The sequence below is a fragment of the Xyrauchen texanus genome, chromosome 8, assembly GCF_025860055.1.
Source record: "Xyrauchen texanus isolate HMW12.3.18 chromosome 8, RBS_HiC_50CHRs, whole genome shotgun sequence".
NCBI lineage: Eukaryota > Metazoa > Chordata > Actinopteri > Cypriniformes > Catostomidae > Xyrauchen > Xyrauchen texanus.
The window spans coordinates 37,357,286-37,376,578 of NC_068283.1; the positions used below are offsets into that span (position 1 = coordinate 37,357,286).

Here is a 19,293-nt window from a genome sequence, read left to right on the forward strand (position 1 = left end):
AAAATAAATAATTAAATAATAAAACAATATATTTCTTCTCTGCGGACCCTTAGTTGAAAAGCCATAGAGTTTGGGGAAGATGGCGAATGTTACCCCTCAGTAACGTTGTGCATGTTCTGATTGTAAACAAATGGCTACATATTTATTTACAGGTTTAGCACATACTGTAGGCATGTGCCATTGTTGTTTGGTCAAAACTATGCGAGTATTTGCCAACTTGCTACACATAATTGAAGATCATCAGATATCTACAGAATGTCTAATGCAGCAACAAGATGTCTTGTTCAAAGTTTTTCACTGTTACAATGTTTTGTCAGGTAATGTCATGTGGCTACACATTAATTATAGATGCTTCTTACAGTAAACACAGCACATTTACAGTGTAATTTGTATGAACAGGATGATCAATGTCCTTTCATATAAGATGTTATGTCTCGTTTTAGAGAGTTCAGTAGTGGGTGTCTACAAGTCTCAAATTTAAACGGGACTTTCGCTTTTGCTACATCACTTCCGTTCTTGGGTGCGTTCTTGTTACCATTGTGTCGCGTTCAGGCGGGAGATTTGGAAACAACTCTTTCTGTTTCTACACTCTTGGTATTAGCTACTGAAATATACAAATCCTTACAGCTAGCTCGGCTGTTGACAGGTACGCATTAGTCGGATATGCAAATTTTGCGTTCAAACCCTTGAAATGCCACATTATTTGCTATAGCCACCCAGAAAGTGGCCGCAGGACGTGTTCTTGCGTTTAAAAGCTAGACGCAACGAATATGAGAGACCGCAAGTGACGCGTTTATAAGAGTTGACAGCGCGAGACGCTGAATAAACAGCTTCACGTGGCGCATGTTTATATGGAAAAACGACGACAATACGCGTCCTGTGTGAACGGCCCCTAACACCTACGTGGTGTTGAAATTCTTTGTTTGATACAGAGTTGTAATAGCTGTTCTGTAATGTCGTTATAATAAAACTTTTGTATTGCTTTCTTGTTGCAGAATATATCGGAGAATTAATGGGAGTCGACGGCCAGATGGACCCGTTAGACTTCCTAACTAATGAAAATCTTTTGCTTTTTCTCCACCGCAAGAAGACGGAGATTTCTTGCATGGAACAACCGCACACTTTCCTCACCCAGCTGCGCGACCACGATCTGCTGCCGGACAAACTTTACAAGGCATGAATACATTGTCTTTCTACCTCTCTCACCCACTTATTCTCTCTCTCTTAATCGTCCAATCACAGTGGTAGTTCAATGGTTTTTTTTTTTGAACTTGTACACTAGCAGTACTGATTTTGTTGTTGTTGAACATGTCAACATAGCAATACCACGTTTTCAGACATGTACCATAATAATAATACCATGTTTTTCGACATGGTAGTGTAATTATTACATTTTTTGAACATGAACTATGGCAACATCATGCTTTTTTGTACAATGTACCATAGGGATGACATGCTTTCGACATAAGTTTTTAAAACCATGTTTTTGGTCATGTCAAGTCAAGTGGTTTTTATTGTTTTTCAACCATATACAGTTAGTACAGTACACAGCGAATCGAGACAACGTTCCTCCAGGACCATGGTGCTACATAAAACAACATAAGACAAACACAGAACCACATGAGACTACACAGACTACATAACATACCTATATAAAGTGCACGTGCAAACGTGTGCAAAAAGTACGGGACAGTACAATAAATTACTAACAATGAACAGGACAATAGACACAGTACACAGTAGTGCAAAAAGATGACAGTTTCTAAAAATGCCAAATGACATGGTAATAGGGCCGTTTCTAGGCATAGGCAAACTAGGGCCTAGGGCGCCAAAAAGGAGGCCTCTGCCATGACAAAAATATGGGGGGACCAATAGGAATCTCGCCTATATGCCGCCAGAATGGTCTGAAATGGTCCTGCATGGTAATATCATGTTTTTTGGATAAAGAACTGTAGTTTTGGGCTGGGTTTACCGAAGCACTAAGTAGGACGTTAGCAGCGCTTGAGTAGCACTTAATCTCTAAGGCACGTTTCCCAAAAGCATCGTTATCTAAGTAGTTCGTAAAAACTTTCTGAATTTACAAGAGCTTTGAACCGCTCTTAAGTCCATTAAGTGCAACTTAAACGTATCTTTCTGGCATCTTTCACAATTTATCAAAAACATGGGACATTTGATAAAATGTATTCATATATTTTGATCATTGGAAAGCCATTGTAAACTATTTCAGAAGATGAAAAAGTGTTGAAAAATTACCATGAACTCAATATGCAGTCACGCAGTCTGCGCATGCGACATGATCTAAATGACAAGACACGTAATACAGTATAATGTTATATTAACAAACATTGATAAGCATAAATGTAATGGCAATAGAAAGACGACATGTTCTTATTAAACAGACTATTTAAGACCTACATGAGTAATGTGACCATGCAGTTAAAATGTATAAATAAAAATGCCTTAATAAATCATTAAAATATGGTTAACAGAGGAGATTAGAGAGAGAGAGTGTGTAATGAGAGATTCCCTCTCTCTCTTCCTCCTCCTCTTCCTCCTTCCTCCAATGGATGTTTCAAATCGGCTCACTTATAGTTTTACATTTTTACAAGTCAGTAACAAATTGCATGATGCATAATGGCAATAAGGTTTGGGGAGTAATGGGTTACTTGTAACTGTATTAGTTAATCAGTATACAAAAAATAGGTGACTGTAATCCGTTATAGTTACATAAAAACCCATCGTAATCAGATTACAGTTACATTTTCCAAAAATGGGATTACTGTTAGGATTCCAAGTTTTAATTTCTGACAAAAGAAATAGTGAATTTTCCTGATATAAAGTGATACAGCTGTCTGTTTCGAGTGAGAGATGGTTTAGATGCGCGTTCTCTTCGGGATCTCTCTCATGACTCACTTGAGTCGCATGCGCAGATAACACCTGTCTCACATCAGCAGCACTCTGCTCTCAAGGCAAACAGCTGCTTCATCGCGATGGCCACGGAAGAACGTGCATTATTCGCTCTTTAAAAGAGAAAAGTGAAACTTCATTAAAGTTCAGTGGAATTTATGTCTTCCAGCTGTGAAGATGCTCTCATTATACAAGGAACTGAGAATTTGATGGTAATAAGAGCCATACAGAAATCACATTAGCTAGGTCAGCTAAAATTAGTTAATATTAATAGTTCGCCTTAGTGCTCAAAGAAATCAGTGGCCCTCATCATTATGTGGGAGAAGGAATAGCTGCCAATACTGACACGATTTGCACATCTTTGCTAAAAATCTCCTGGTTCGCACGGTTGCAAATGCGAACTGTACTATATTAGCCAGGACGTCCTGTATGCTGTTCCGTTCCGTATAGAAGCTGAAAAAAGGACCCCTCCACTAAGTGAACATTACTTAAACCTTCATCGGTTAAGATTTAACAATGCAAAAATCAACTAAAAAAATACCCCAGGAAAACCTGCAATGACTTTCTCTCCTTTTTCACCTCCCTGATCCTCATTAACAAATCCAAATTGATCACATAAAGACCAAATTAATTAAAAATGTGTTTTAAGGTCTTAGGAAAGAAAGTTCATTTGATTTTTATAAATTATTGTTGAGAACAGTTCAACTGTCTGGGTGAAGGAGACATTCTGGCATTTGTAACATGTTCAACACTTATAGTAATTAGGAATAATAGTTATACCCTATCCTAGTGTTTTTCGGACATGACGTACCATGGCAATAACATGTTTTTTGGACATTGTACTATAATAATATCATGATTTTAGTTTTTACATAGTATGTTTTTAAAGCCATGTTCTTTTTAGACATGAACCAGGAAAGTGATTTCTGGAAGTAATACTATAGTTATACTTTGTTTCTTGGATATGTTCGATGCTAGCACTATGTTATTGTTATTTTGGATATGATACAATTATAATATGTTTTTGTCCAAAAACATGTCCATGGTAGTACCATGTTCTTTGGACATGTGTCATGGAAGCACCGTGTAATTGTTTGAAGAACTTTGGAATACCATCTGAATAATTTGGTACGTGATGTAGTGAGAATCACACTTGCACCAACTGAAATGAACTGGGCCTCACACAGGACCAAAGTATTTGGTGATTTTTGATCATCTGTCTCTTTAAGGCGTGTATGTGTGTGTGTTTACTGATATCAGACGGTCCATCCTCGGGGCTGCAGCTAAGGTGCTTACATCAAAAATATGTAAATTAGAGGGAGTTGGCCATCTGAATAATCTGAAGGATTTGTGAGATTCCCTAACTCTTTAGAGCTCTTCTGTATCATCAACCCATTTAGCTACTAATAAGCATAATGCAATCTAAAAAAAAACAATAGAAAATCATAAACTGATAGTATATATAACCTCTCTTGGAAGAGGTTTAGTAGTGATATTTGCGTTCTCCTTGATCGATCAATGAGTTCGGTGAAGGCCACGTTACAGTGGGGAACGAGTTGGATTCCATTTCAACAGCCTTGGACACAAAGGTGCTGAGGAATGCTGATCTCCTGGAGATGGTTCTTGCAATCTGGAACATGCCTATATACAGCCCTTATGTTGGTGCAAGATTCATCATCTGGAACACGCAGATGCACAAATCTTGAAGAGAAGGTTTGCTCGCCAGAGCTAAACCTTGTTGCTGTAGTTATCTCCCTGGTATAGGGATTCCGAACTTGATGTTGCAATAAGTGAGATTTGGTCGATATTCTGCTGTCTCTCGGATGGAGACTAAGAACGTTGGATGATCTGTTATCCTCTCTCCCACTGAGTGAGTCCTGAATGGAGAAGTGTTATAGAAGTGTACCCTGTTAACGACCCTCTGGATGGAGACTCAGGAGTGTTACTGTTATTCTGTTTTTGTTCCCAAACTCGAACAGCCGGGAACTCAGAACAAAGGTGTGGTCATCCGAAGGATAGTTTTATACCTTCCTGATGAGGAGGAGATTTCAGTTTGGTGCTTCTTGATTAGCTGCTTACTTCACAGGGGGCCCACACAGTGTGGCTCACCCTCCCTTCTCTGTGTGGAATATTTGCATATTTTAATTTACATAGAACAGTATCTTTAAAGTTTAATCTATGCATTGTTCCTTTTCCAAAGCTCTTCAAAAATACTCTTGGCATTTTCTGAAGAAATAGAGACCAAACATAATACTGAAAGATTAAATATTACGCATGCATTCATTTATACCACCATAGTTCAATTTGTGTGAACTATTTTGCTAATTGAACAGCTACAATTTACATAATCAGTTCTGAGAACAAACATGAGTGAATGTGTTACAGTTGGCATCCATGTTAGGAGTGTTTGGATGTAAAGATTTGGCTTTTTGGACTCCATATGGTGAGTTAATGCTTCTTTGAAAGGTCTTGTAGAATTTGTATGGCCCTACTCACCTCTGGTCTTAGGGCAAACCTTAGGATGGGGGGTTTGAGATGTTGCTAAGAAACCACTCACGGACCAATGAGAAGTTTTTTCAACGTGTTGGAAGGTCCGAGCCTTACTTTTTTTTTTTTTCTCCCCAATTTAGAATTCCCAATGCGCTCTAAGTCCTCGTGGTGGCGTAGTGGCTCGCCTCAATCCGGGTGGCGGAGGATGAATCTCAGTTGCCTCCGCGTCTGAGACGTCAGTCCATGTATTTTGTCACGTGGCTTGTTGAGCGCGTTACCGCGGATATGTAGCACGTGTGGAGGCCCATGCTATTCTCTGTGGCATCCATGCACAACTCACCACGTGCCCCACTGAGGGCTAGAACCACTCATTATAGTGACCACAAAGAGGTTACCCCATGTGACTCTACCCTCCCTAGCATCCAGGCCAATTTGGTTGCTTAGGAGACCTGGCTGGTCTTCACTCAGCACACCCTGGATTCAAACTCGTGACTCCAGGGGTGGTAGTCAGCACCAATACTCGCTGAGCTACCAAGCCCCCACCCAGGCCTTACATTTTGAAGTATCTGGTAGATGTCCGAGCAGCTTATCTGATGGCTGTGCTTGGCATTTGTTTGTGTCTGTCCTGCCACGATCCAATCAAAATGGAGCCACTCTTCTTTGCCTTGACATTTAGGGAGGGGCTCTGCCATAAACCGGCTCCTGGAATGTCATCTGGTCTGATTGTTCACTACAATGAATATGGTAATCATATACAAATAATCAAAGTGCTGCACTTTGGTAATACCATTAGATATTTTACCATTACTGTACCAAGTTAACATCAATGTACCTTTTTGTTGGGGGATGTGGCAGATCATTCTGAGGCTTTTTTAATTCGATTCACTCATTTGTATATATATATATATATATATATATATATATATATATATATATATATATATATATATATACTGTATATATTCACTACCGGACAAAAGTTTTGAAACACTTGACTGAAATTTTTCTCATGATCTTAAAAATCTTTTGATATGAAGGTGTATGCTAAAATGTTTGAAATTAGTTTTATAGACAAAAATATAATTGTGCCACCATATTAATTTATTTAAAAAAATTTTTTTTTAAATGTATAACTTTTATTTATGACAAATAATAAAGAAAAGAAGCCAATAAGTGCCCTACATAGATGGGAACTCCTTCAATACTGTTTAAAAAGCATCTCAGGGTGATACCACAAGAAGTTGGTTGAGAAAATGTCAAGAGTACATCTCTGTAAATTGTAGACATAGTGTGACTATTTTGAAGATGCTAAAATATTACACAGTTTTGATTATTTTGGATTTTGTTTAGTCACAACACAATTCCCATAGTTCCATTTATGTTATTCTATAGTTATGATGAAACATACCATTATTCTAAAATGTGAAAGAAGAATGAGTGTTTCAAAACATTTGACCAGTAATCTGTATGTATATATACAGATCAGCCACAACATTAAAACCACCTGCCTAATATCGTGTATGTCCTCCTCGTGCCACCAAATCAGCTCTGATCCGTTGAGGCATGGACTACACAAGACCTCTGAAGGTGTCCTGTGGAATCTTGCTCCAAGACGTTATCAGCAGATCCTTTAAGTCCTGTATGTTGCGATGTGGGGCCTCCATGGATCGGACTTGTTGGTCCAGCACATCCCGTAGATTCTCAGTCGGATTGAAATCTGGGGAATTTGGAGGCCAAGTCAACACCTTGAACTTTGTCATGTTCCTCAAACCATTCCTGAAATTCTTTTGGAGTGTGGCAGGGTGCATTATCCTGTTGAAAGAAGCCACTTCCATCAGGGATTACCATTGCCATGAAGGAGTGTATGTGGTCTGCAACAATTTTTAGGCAGGTGGTACGTGTCAAAGTTACATCCATATGAATGCCAGTTTAGGTGCTTTCGGCAGTGGACAGGGGTCAGCATGGTCACTCTGACCGGTTACGCAGCCCCATACGCAGCAAGCTGCGATGCACTGTGTGTTCTGACACCTTTTCTCCAGCATTACGTTTTTCGTCAATTTCTGCAACAGTAGCTCTTTTGTGGGATCGGACCAGACAGGCTAGCCATCGCTCCCCACGTGCCTCATTGATCCTTGGGTGTCTATGACCCTGTCGCTGGTTCACCGGTTGTTCTTCCTTGGACCACTATTGGTAGGTACTAACCACTGCATACCGGGAACACCCCAAAAGAGAAGTTATGACCCAGTCATCTAGCCATCACAATTTGGCCCTTGTCAAAGTCACCCAGATCCTTACGCTTGCCAATTTTTCCTGCCTCCAACACATGAAATTCAAAAACTGTATGTTCACTTGCTGCCTAGTATTTCCCACCCCTTGACAGGTGCCATTGTAGCGAGATAATCAATGTTATTCACTTCACCTATCAGTGGTTTTTATGTTGTGCCTGATCAGTGTATATACATATATATATACACAGTATACAAATAAATATACAATAATGTCTGCTCATACTCCTCTTGTTTTATGCCTATATCTCTCTCTTTGTCTGTAGAAACTAAAAGGAATGCGCTCTCGTGAGCAGCGGCAGAAAGGCGTCTATGATTTTCTGGATTGGTTGGAGAAAGAGAAATCTCATCGCATGCATCGGTTCTGGGGCTGCGTGTTTAAAGACCATATCCTTCATCTGTACCCTACACTACGTCTGCTCAGAAACAGCCTGCTGGACGGTCTGTGATTTTCATTATTATCAGCTTCAGGCTAAATCTCTTTTGTCATCTGTATGTTTGTGCATTTATATTTGCAGTATCTTATATTTATTTTCATTTTGTTCCAGGCACGTTTAGCTTCTATGAGAAACCCACAGTTGAAGAGGGACTGACTGAGAAGGAACAGACTGAAGGAAAGGGGGAGAAAGTAAAGGAGACAAAAAATTATAGAAAGCAAAAGATATATGATAAAGCTAGTGAGGATAGCGATGGTCCAGGTCCGTCCTCTGCCTCCACACCCACTCGGAAGAAACCAGCCAAGAAACCCTCCTTCTGTGAGTGTCTGAACTAGAGCAGGTCCAAAGTTCTCATGAATTCCTGGCTGCCTTTGTCCTATCCTTGTTATTTGTCTCTTTCTCTCTCTTTCTCAGCATCTCCCATTAAGAAAGGAGACACACAGGAGATTTGGAAGTGGCCTCTTTATAAAACTCAGCTGCCAGTGTCCTGTGGGAATAAAGAGGGCACTCTTCATAGGGACAGGCTGGCCAGAGGTTCACCATCACTGAGTTTTCACTCTGCATTTTAAATACTTTGGGTGGATCATTCAGTTGAAATGTACAGGATTCTGCTACATTAAAGGGATAGAAAATGATGTCATCTTTTACTCAGCCTCATGTTGTTCCATACCTGTATGACTTACTTTCTTCCATTGAACACAAAGGAAATGTTATTAGTCTTCATTCACTTTTATTGCATTTTACTTTTGAACAATTAAAGTAAATAGTCACTGAGGTTAACATTTTCCCTGACATCTTCTTTTGTTTTCCACTAAAGAAAGAAACTCATACCTGTAATTGATCACAGAACTTTCATTTTGTGATGAACTATCCCTTCAACTGGTGTTTGTATTAGTGATTGTTATCTAACTATTCAATGTTATTCCTGTAGGGGAGAAGTGTATTTATGCACAGGGACGCTGGTTCACCCCATCTGCTTTTGAGCAGTATGGAGGTAAGGAAAGATGCAAAAACTGGACACTCGCCATCCGCTGCAGAAACACACCGCTCAAGAAACTCATAGAGGTAAATAAAGCAGACTCTTATAGATGCCTTAATACCATACATATAACATCCCTATACACTTCCATACATTTTAAATACTGTATGCCAACTAACAGATCTGTATACACTTTATAATACATCATACTGTATATAACTGACCACTATAGACTCTTAGATACATTAAAACAGCTAGCCTTTTTATCATAAGACACTAGACATAGATTTTTGACATCAGTGTTGTGTGTCGCATTAAGAGTGACACAAAAGACCATTTGAAATCTGAATTGAGCAGCCAGAGCGTCTGGACTGAGACGCATCTGAAAAAAAAAACACCTCCTGATGTGGTTTGAATCAGATTTGGAGAAATCAGATTTCAAGTGTTTTTTTGCTGTCCAGACTATCAAAAACTCATCTGGAAACAATCTGGATATGCAAAAAATCAGATTTTTGGTGGCCTTAGAGACTCCATCATAAATTATTTACAATAGATCTCTATAGAATCCAGATACACAAAAATAGAGCAGGGCCTTGTAGATGCTTGAATGCATTGAATATAACATACATCTGGAAGGTTCTAGGTACATTTAATAAAGTAAACCCTTAAAGATGCCAAAAATATAGATTTATATAGATCTATAGATTTCTACAGACATTAGGCCCTTATAGGTGCCTAAACACATTAAATATAACAGACCACATAGACTCTTTAATGTATTAAATACAGCAGACACCTGTAGACAATTTCAGCTCTTTTTCGAACATAAAGAATACCTCCTCATTCCTTTTAGTCTCTCTCCCTCTCTCTTTCTCCAGGAAGGGCATCTTCAGGCTCCACCGATGGAGAGAAGAAATAGGACATGCGTCCAAAAGGTACAATGCTTTTTCTCCCTTTATGTGAAGTCAAGTTTTATTTCTGTGATTTGCTTTTGCAATTCATGAAGTTGGTGACTATGCTTCTTTCTGCAGAGCACGAGAGAACTGTTTCCTGTCAGCTCCTCGGATAGCTCCGGTGCAGGTGAGCACCCAACATCCACACTCATACTTACACACACTGTCTGTCTGGCTGTCTGTCTGTCTGAACGCATTGATATTTTACTCCTTAAAGACTCAGACACCAGTGCCCTGATGGAGGAGGAAAGGGACGAAGATGAATTTGAGGAACAGAGAAGGAGAGAGGGAGAAACAGAGTTTAGCGTGAGAGAAGAGGAAGTGGAGGAGGAAGCAGATATGGAAGATCTATCAGTTTTCCTGGACCCATCTTTACCAGTCACTTGTGTTTCTATTTCCGGGATGCTACACAAATATAGGTTTGCATCAGGTATGTTAGTGCACTGACATGTGATTGCTGTAATCTGTCTATGTTTTAAACAGAACTCAGTATTTTAAAACCACAGGATTGCACAGTAAGTGCAAAGTTTATTGTATTGTTGCTGCAGGTTTTAAAGGGAAGTGTTTGTGCAGTCTATAGTTTGTTTTGCAAGTTTGAGTGTAAAGTGTTTTATTCTATGCAGGTTTGAGTGTAGTGTTTTATAGGTTGTTGTGGCTCTGTAAAAACATACGTAATCTCTGTTTAAGTTCATAGTTTATCCTGTCTCTGTGTTGCAGATGTGCGTGGGAAGTGTATCCGTACTGACGAGAGCTGGTTCACACCAGAGGAGTTTGTAAGACAGGAACCCTCTCTCACTGATGGATTCTGGAAAAGAGACATCCTGTGCCATGGCAAAACTCTCAACTTCTTACTGAAGGTAATGAGTGAGAGAGAAAGAGCAGAGAGAGAACAAAAGAGAGAGAGCGAGAAATACAGATTTGTCTTGTTTTTCATATTTAGAAAGATATTCTGTGGATCCATTCGCTTCTGTGTGAATGTGAGATGTGCAGTGATCAAGAGCAGGACCTGGTAAGAAACATTTTTTACCTAACAATTTGTAATGCATCAGCAGAAACATAATTCATGTTAATTACTTCTATATAACATATGCAAAGGGTAGTCTGCAACAGCGTCTTCCTGTTGATGTGTTAAAATACTTCAACTACAAATACACTTATTCAGCACATGCTCAGTAGCGTTTTATTTCTTTGACTGAGAAAAGGGAGTGTGATTATTTCACTTTGTGAGAACATTTCAACAAAAACATATGCGGTAGTTCCCCGTCTGTCGCTCACTTCAATGTTGTGTTGAAGAAGCGACACTAGGGGTCTCTCTTGAGAGCCTTGTGAACTTGAGAAAAGGCCAATGAGAAATTGGCAGACAGAATTTGCATGTCCCGCCCCTGGACATACGGGTATAAAGGGAGGGAAATGCGTCTGTCCATTCAGGATTTTGCCTGAGGAGCCAAGAATGAGGTTCGGCCGTAACAGTGGCTCGGTTCAGCGACGTGTCCAGGAGGACACAGCGTCTCGTTCCCTCCATCAGGGAACGGAGGTTACATCCGTAACCTAGACAATTTTTATATTGAATGTCTACTATTTACATCTACGGTGTAAAGTTTTGATGGCTGTGAATTCAAACTAACTTCTCTTTAATCCAAATTGGGTCTAAGAATCTTTAACATGTGCAATGATCACTATTTTATCAAATCATTTAATTCTTTTTCACTCTTAAGCTGATCAATATATTTTAGTAAAAAGGATTTAAAGGTGCACTCAGTATTTGTTTGCCCATTATAAAAGTTTTACTCCTAAAGAAATTAATTGAAATTTTGAATCGTATTACTAAAACCATGATCACTCGCATGATATGAGGAATCTAGTTATGTCACTTACATTAAAACATATGTTTTATTCTACATGGGGCAGGGGCAGCTGCCATTTTAGAATCAAATGACTAGCAGAATACTACTCACATAATCTCAGTTACCGTCTTGTTGTTATTGGACACCTTTATTCTTGGATTAAATTAATCATGGCTGATTGTAAGTTGTGAATTTCTACAATGGCATCTGCAACTGAAAACTATTGATTTTGAATGATGCTGCATCCACACCAATAGGTGTCACTGTAAGTCCAAGATGACACAAGCAAAAAGTTGCACATTTAACCTACTATGGTTCAGATAATTATAATGTTCACTTTATGTACACATTATTTCTGACTGCTAAAAGAATCGGTTCCATATAAAGTGAAAGCTATTCAGTAATATTACAGAGTATTAAAGCAGTTGTATTATTACTTTGAAGTGTACTTTGATTTAAAATACAGCAAGTTAATACTTAAGTCTTCCATTTGCTTCAAATCTCTCTGACTTAAAATTAAAATATTATGATCTAGTCTTTATCATCATAAGTCTATTGCAGTGACAGTTACGTTTGGCACAATTACATGTTTCTTTTGTATTTGTAGTAGCCTGTGAGTTATGAAGGAAATGTAAAAAATGTTACTGCGATCACTCTACATTTATCCAAATTGGTAGCCTTTGTTGAAAAAACATAATTAAACGCACTTTGATAGACTAAAGTGTCAAGCAAGATTGCAATCAAAGAATTAATTAATCATTTCTGGCATAATGAATAAATAAAGTTGTTGCTTTATCATGTGATCTTATGAAACAGTTGGCGCAGAAAAATGACGACACGTGTTACACGTGTGACTCTAAGCGAGATATTGTGTGCTGTGATGGGTGTCCACGAGCTTTTCATCCAGACTGTCACCTGCCAGCTCTACAAGGAGATTCATCTGGGTAAGAAGAGAGTGAAAATCAGGGATTTTTTTTTCCTTCAATAAATAGAATCATTAAAAGTGCAACGAGAGCATGTGTTGTAGATTCATCCTTCTGAATGTATGTGTGTTTGTCTGCATGCAGAGAATGGATGTGTACTTTTTGCGTGTTGCGGGCCAATCAACAATGGCTTTACTCGAGTCACATGACTGAACAAGATGCTTTAAATGTCCCAGTCTCCCAAAACAAACTGGTAACTACACGCACATGCACACACAACTTTTATTCTACCTTACCTTACTCTCAAGAAAACTACTAAAAGAAAGATTTATGGGATTTATGGGACAACCTCTCAAAATGACATGTTGCCAAAACAAAAAGTAAAAAGTAAGATGATATATTTTACATTAAAGGGATAGTTCAACCAGAATGAAAATTCTCTCGTAATTTACTCACCCTCATGCCATCACAGATGTGTATAACTGTCTTTCTTAGGCATAACACAAATTGAGATATTTAAAAGAATATTTCAGCTCTGTAGGTCCAAATAATGCAAGTGAATGGGTGCCAACAGTTTGAAACTCCAAAATCCACATAAAGTCAGCATAAAAGTAATCCATATGACTGCAGTGGTTAAATCCATGTGTTCAGACACTGTATGATAGGTGTGGGTGAGAAACAGTTCAGTATTTATGTTTTACATAATTTTTTGTCATAAATTCTTCTCCCTAGCTGCCCAGTAGGGGGTGATATGCAAACAGAATGTGAATCATCAAAAACACACGAAGAAGAATGTGAAAGTGAAAGTTAAAGTGAAGATTGACTAAACAGGGAGCAGAATTTATAGTAAAAAAGGACTTAAATATTGACCTGTTTCTCACCCACACCTTTCATATCATTTCTGAAAATATGGATTTAACCACAAGAGTTGTCTGGAGTACTTTTATTTTGGATTTTGGAGCTTCAAAATTTGGCACCCATTCACTTATATTGTAAGGACCTAAAGAGCTGAGAAATAAATTTGTGTTCAGCAGAAGAAAAAAAGTCATACACATCTGAATGTATTAGGGTGAGTAATTGATCAGAGATTTTTGGGTGCTACGCCTTTAAGAAAAAAAGCCTATGTGTATAGGTCTTGCAGATTTTTTGCATTGTGACATTATTTACATGACAATTAATCACATTTCACCCTAAATGTTCTTTACTGTGATGCATAGAGTTTAGATAGGTAGGTAGATAGACAGACAGACAGACAGAAAGACAGACAGACAGATAGATAGATAGACAGACAGACAGACAAATAGATAGATAGACAGATAGACAGACAGATAGATAGATAGATAAATAGATAGATAGATAGACAGATAAATAGATAGATAGATAGACAGATAGATAGATATACAGATAGATAGATAGACAGACAGACAGACAGACAGACAGACAGACAGACAGACAGATAGATAGATAGATAGATAGATAAATAGATAGACAGATAGATAGATAGATAGATAGACAGACAGATAGATAGATATACAGATAGATAGATAGATAGATAGATAGATAGATAGATAGATAGATAGATAGACAGACAGACAGATAAATAGATAGATAGACAGACAGACAGACTGATTGATTGATGATTGATTGATTGATTGGCGGCCAAAAGTTTGGAATAATGTACAGGTTTTGCTCTTATGGAAAGAAGTTGGTACTTTTATTCACCAAAGTTGCATTCAACTGATCACAATGTATAGTCAGGACATTAATAATGTGAACATTTACTACTACAATTTGAAAAAATAATTAAAAACTTCTTAAACTACTTCAAAGAGTTCTCATTAAAAAAATCCTCCATGTGCAGTAATGACAGCTTTACAGATCCTTGACATTCTAGCTGTTCGTTTGTCCAGATACTCAGGTGACATTTCACCCCACACTTCCTGCAGCACTTCCCATAGATGTGACTGTCTTGTTGGGCACTTCTCACACACCTTACAGTCTAACTGATCCCACAAAAGATCAACGGGGTTAAGATCCGTAACACTCTTTTCCAATTGTCTGTTGTTCAATGTCTGTTTCTTTTCCACCTCTAACCTTTTCTTTTTGATTTTCTGTTGTATTTCAAAAGTGACTTTTTCTTTGCAATTCTTCCCATAAGACCTCCTGATTCTTCTCTTTACTGTTGTACATGAAACTGGTGTTGAGCGGGTAGAATTCAATGAAGCTGTCAGCGGAGGACATGTGAGGCGTCTATTTCTGAAACTAGAGACTCTGATGTACTTGTCCTCTTGTTTAGTTGTTCATCTGACCTTCCACATCTCTTTCTGTCCTTGTTAGAGTCAGTTGTCCTTTGTCTTTGAAGACTGTAGTGTACACGTTTGTATGACATCTTTGGTTTTTTGGCAATTTGAAGCATTGAATAACCTTAATTCCTCAAAACAATGATTGACTGACGAGTTTCTAGAGAAAGCTGTTTCTTTTTTGCCATATTTGACCTAATATTGATCTTAAGACATGCCAGTCTATTGCATACTGTGACTCAAAAACAAACACAGACGATGTTAAGCTTCATTTAATGAACCAAATAGCTTTCAACTGTGTTTGATATAATGGTGAGTGATTTTCTAGTACCAAATGATCAATTTAGCATGATTACTCAAGGATAAGGTGTTGGAGTGATGTCTGCTGGAAATGGTGTCTGTCTAGATTTGATCAAAAATGACTTGAGTGATGGTGCTGTTTTTTTACATCAGTAATGTCCTGACTATACTTTCTGATCAGTTGAAGACACTTTGGTGAATTAAAGTACAAATTTCCTTCCGAAACAGCTAAATCTGTACATTATTATAAACCTTTGGCTGCCAGTGTGTGTGTGTATGTATATATATATTTATTATTATTTTTAAATTTTTTTCAATTACATGAATGAGAGTTGTGTAGGAGAGAAATGTACTTTATTGTCTTGAAAATTATGTTTCAATGCCAAAAATAAACGTAAAGGAATATTCTTGGTTCAATACAAGTTAAGCTCGACAGCATTTGTGGCAAAAATGAATGAATTTCGACTCTTCCCTCCTTTTATTTAAAAAAAAAAAAAGCAAAATCGAGTTTTAGTGAGGCATTACAATGGAACTGAATGGGGCCAATTTTTGGAGGTTTAAACACAGAAATGTAAAGCTAATAATTCTTTTGTTAAAACTTGTGTATTATTTCAGTTGTAAAGTTGTTTAAATTGTCATTTTTACATTCATTTTAGGGTTTTAGGTTTTGTTGACATTCCATCGTCATGGTAAAGAAGTAAAAGGGAAAGTAAAATTGGTTATAACTTTACATAGAAAAGATTAGTAAGAGATTTAACACGAGATTTAGTACAATCATATTGTTTACGTCTTGTGGCTATACTTTTGAAAAAGTCCCCATTTAATTTCACTATAAGTGCCTTACTGTAACCTATATATATATATATATATATATATATATATATATATATATGTATATATATATATGTGTGTATGTATGTATACTGTATATGTACAATATATTTTTTATTTTGTTTTGTCCATCTTCTTCATTGTAAAGATCATTGTATATTTATTTACATTGATTTTGTATTATATGCCTCAGACATGTTCTTGATTTTGTAAGGGTTTTCTCCTGTACCTGATCCTCTGTCTTTCTCTCTCTGTGTTCTTTAGCACTGCCACTATCTCCTGTTGTATATGTATAGAGAGGATGTCCATCGAGTGTTTGTAAAGGATCCTTGCAGAACAGTAAGGATTTTTCCTCTTCCTGTTTATCTTCTAAAATATTGTTCTCATGCCTTTGAAATGGTTTAAAAATTAAAAAAAAAAAGTTATCTTTTATGTTGATAGAAAAAAGAAAAGGGGGAAAAAATGCATGATAATTCTGAAAATATTAAAACTTCCAGGTAGCCAAATACTCTCAGATCATACCTCAGCCCATGTGGCTGGACAGAATAAAGGAGAAGTTGGAGCATGGTGAATATCAGACGGTTGGAGAGTTCGTCTCAGACTTTCAGCTCATCTTCAGTAACTGCAGCAGGTTCAACAAGGTAAAATGAACTGTTAAAAAGCCCCTTAAAGGTGAACTGTTTAATTTCTGTGCCCGTAGCATCTCCAAAAAAAAATACAAAATTTCCAAACAGGATTCCCGAACACTTCCCCCACTTTCTATTGGTCGGACATTCTGTTGGGTCCTGTCCCAAAAGCATGCCATTGGTTGTCAATTTTGCTATGTCAGGCTGATTGAGATCCTCAAATAAACAAAGCAATGTTTTCACATGACATCATTTTGAATGAATCCCTAAGAATTTATAGCTATACTATTTAGGCTAATAATTATGTCTGCATATATTAAATAAATATTCTGGTTTCTATACAATTTAAGCTCAATCAACAGAATTTGTGGCTGAAATTAATTTTGACTTTCCTTTTTTCTTCTAAAAAAGCTAAAATCTATGTAACAATGAGGCACTTAAAATGGAAGTGAATGGGGGACAACCTTTGAACATTAAAATACTCACCTTTTTCAAAGTCATAGCCACAAAACATAAACAATGTGCATGTAAACATGATTTTAGTGTGAAAAACCTTTTCTGTGTAAAGTTATAGCCAATTTTACAACTTCATTCCCATGAATATGCAATGTCAACAAACCTTAAAAATACTGTGAAAACTAAGATTTAAACAAATGTACAGCTCAAATAATACATGAGTGAGTAATTACTGTAAATGCTTTTATAAAACTACAAGCTTCACATTTCTGCCTTTAAACCCTCCAAAAATGGTCCCCATTCACTTTCATTGTAAGTGCCTCACTGTAACCTCAATTTTTCCTTTTTATAAGAAAAGGAAGGACGAGTCTAAATAAACATTATGTGGTAATCAACATTATACCACTAATGATGTTGAATGAGCTTAACTTATTATTTTATTATTTATAAAGTATTTTAACATCCAAAAATGTACACACTTCACCTTTATTTGGGATTTTTGTATTTGTTTATGTATAGAAAAATTTGACATTATTGGTCATTCAAAATCTTGGTGCGATGATTCACATAATGACAGGGTATTTGATTTTGAACACAAAGTAATGAATGACTTACTGTATTTTGTTCTCTTTTGCTCTTAAAAGGACAATGAATTTGGTAGAATGGGTGTCAAACTGAAGGAATTGTTTGAAAAGGAGTTCCAGAACATCTTCTCTATCCAATAGCATCTCGCTTTCCAACTCTGACACTATGTTTGGAACAAAGTCCTTCTGAAATACATTGGAAATAAGATATATATATATATATATATATACATTACTATAATGTATATACTGAAAGATAATGTAACAATGCAACAATTATGTTTTTTACCTGTGCAATACTGTGTATCATTTTAAAAGAAAATATACTTTCCATTGTATCAAGTAAGGTTGCAACGGTATGAGATTTTTACAATACAATAACCAGAAAATATCACGTTTTCACGGTATCACGGGATACGGTATTTTAATTCACACACTCACTTATGTCAGACCCCATCGCCTCGCTTCTCTCTGACATTTTCTCTGCTGCATGTGTGTGGCGTAAGTTGACAATTCTGACAGGAAAGTCAGGAAAGCAGATGCGCACGCGCAGGTGAGATTCTCTGTCCGGTTGCATTTCTTCTTAAAACTGTAGATAAGCAAATGTACATAGTATGAAAACTATACATTTTCATACTGTGGTATACCATGAAACGGTTTACTCCTGCAACACTAGGCATTACTGGTCATTCAAAGATTCAAATATACAAATTTTTGTTGCACATAGATTAAGGATGAGTCCTAAAGTAATTTTTTGGCCTTTGCTGTAAAATGTTGTGCAACGTGACAAAATCACAGCCAGTCAGATCATATTTGATGTTTAATATATAGCTTTATAAGCAGTTTTTTGGATCAGTGTGATGTAACTGTGGGTGGGACGTCCCAGATAAACCTTAGATTAACATGTAATATGTTACTTATTACTTTGCACTTTATTGTGCCGCGCCTGGTTAGGGTACAGTGTTACAGCTGCTGTGGGTTGGCTACGTCGTGGGGATTTGAGTGACAGCAACCATTGGTGACCATTGACATTAACATTATGCAAATGAGTAGTGTTGCAATAGGGCTACTACCAATGGAGGGGAATATCTGGCTCCTTGGCAACCCCCAGCAATTGAAGGGCTGTGAAGTGTTAATGAAAAGTGTAAAGTGTATAATTTCTGCACTTTATAGGCTGAATTTTGAATTCAGCCAAGAATGTTTAATCTATAGTAGTCTCTGCACATTAAACTAATGGCACACTACACCTTTCATTTCAATGAGCGTGTGTTTAGTGGTTGAAGGGGAATCTTTGTCATTTGCTTTATTCTGTAAATCAATTACATTTTTTTTTAATTCAAACATTTTTTTGAATTCAAATTAACAATATTTTAATCAA

At 37.2% G+C, this 19,293-nt stretch overlaps 1 protein-coding gene across 2 annotated transcripts; it reads left to right on the top strand.

The window, feature by feature from the left end:
- The first annotated feature begins 523 nt into the window (after positions 1-523).
- Positions 524-19,293, top strand: LOC127648472 (nuclear body protein SP140-like protein). Of its 2 annotated transcripts, none has more exons than XM_052133170.1 (16): positions 524-646; positions 996-1,174; positions 7,949-8,123; positions 8,231-8,437; positions 8,534-8,653; positions 9,051-9,184; positions 9,977-10,033; positions 10,130-10,178; positions 10,269-10,481; positions 10,769-10,908; positions 10,992-11,060; positions 12,712-12,839; positions 12,963-13,071; positions 16,514-16,588; positions 16,747-16,890; positions 17,976-19,293. In XM_052133170.1, the coding sequence occupies exons 2-16, from the start codon at positions 1,013-1,015 to the stop codon at positions 18,054-18,056; spliced, it is 1,863 nt and encodes a 620-aa protein (XP_051989130.1). In that variant the 5' UTR covers positions 524-646; positions 996-1,012; the 3' UTR covers positions 18,057-19,293. The 2 variants fall into 2 exon arrangements, with proteins under 2 accessions (XP_051989130.1, XP_051989128.1); XM_052133168.1 differs by having other exon boundaries at positions 527-594.

What these genes read in the sequence shown, in the direction of transcription:
- LOC127648472 (XM_052133170.1), top strand. Translation starts at nt 1,013, where the DNA reads ATGGGAGTCGACGGCCAGATGGACCCGTTAGACTTCCTAACTAATGAA. An exon ending in CAGAAACAGCCTGCTGGACG is followed by an intron (nt 8,124 to 8,230) that starts GTCTGTGATTTT and finishes ATTTTGTTCCAG; the next exon opens with GCACGTTTAGCTTCTATGAG. An exon ending in GTGATCAAGAGCAGGACCTG is followed by an intron (nt 11,061 to 12,711) that starts GTAAGAAACATT and finishes CTTATGAAACAG; the next exon opens with TTGGCGCAGAAAAATGACGA.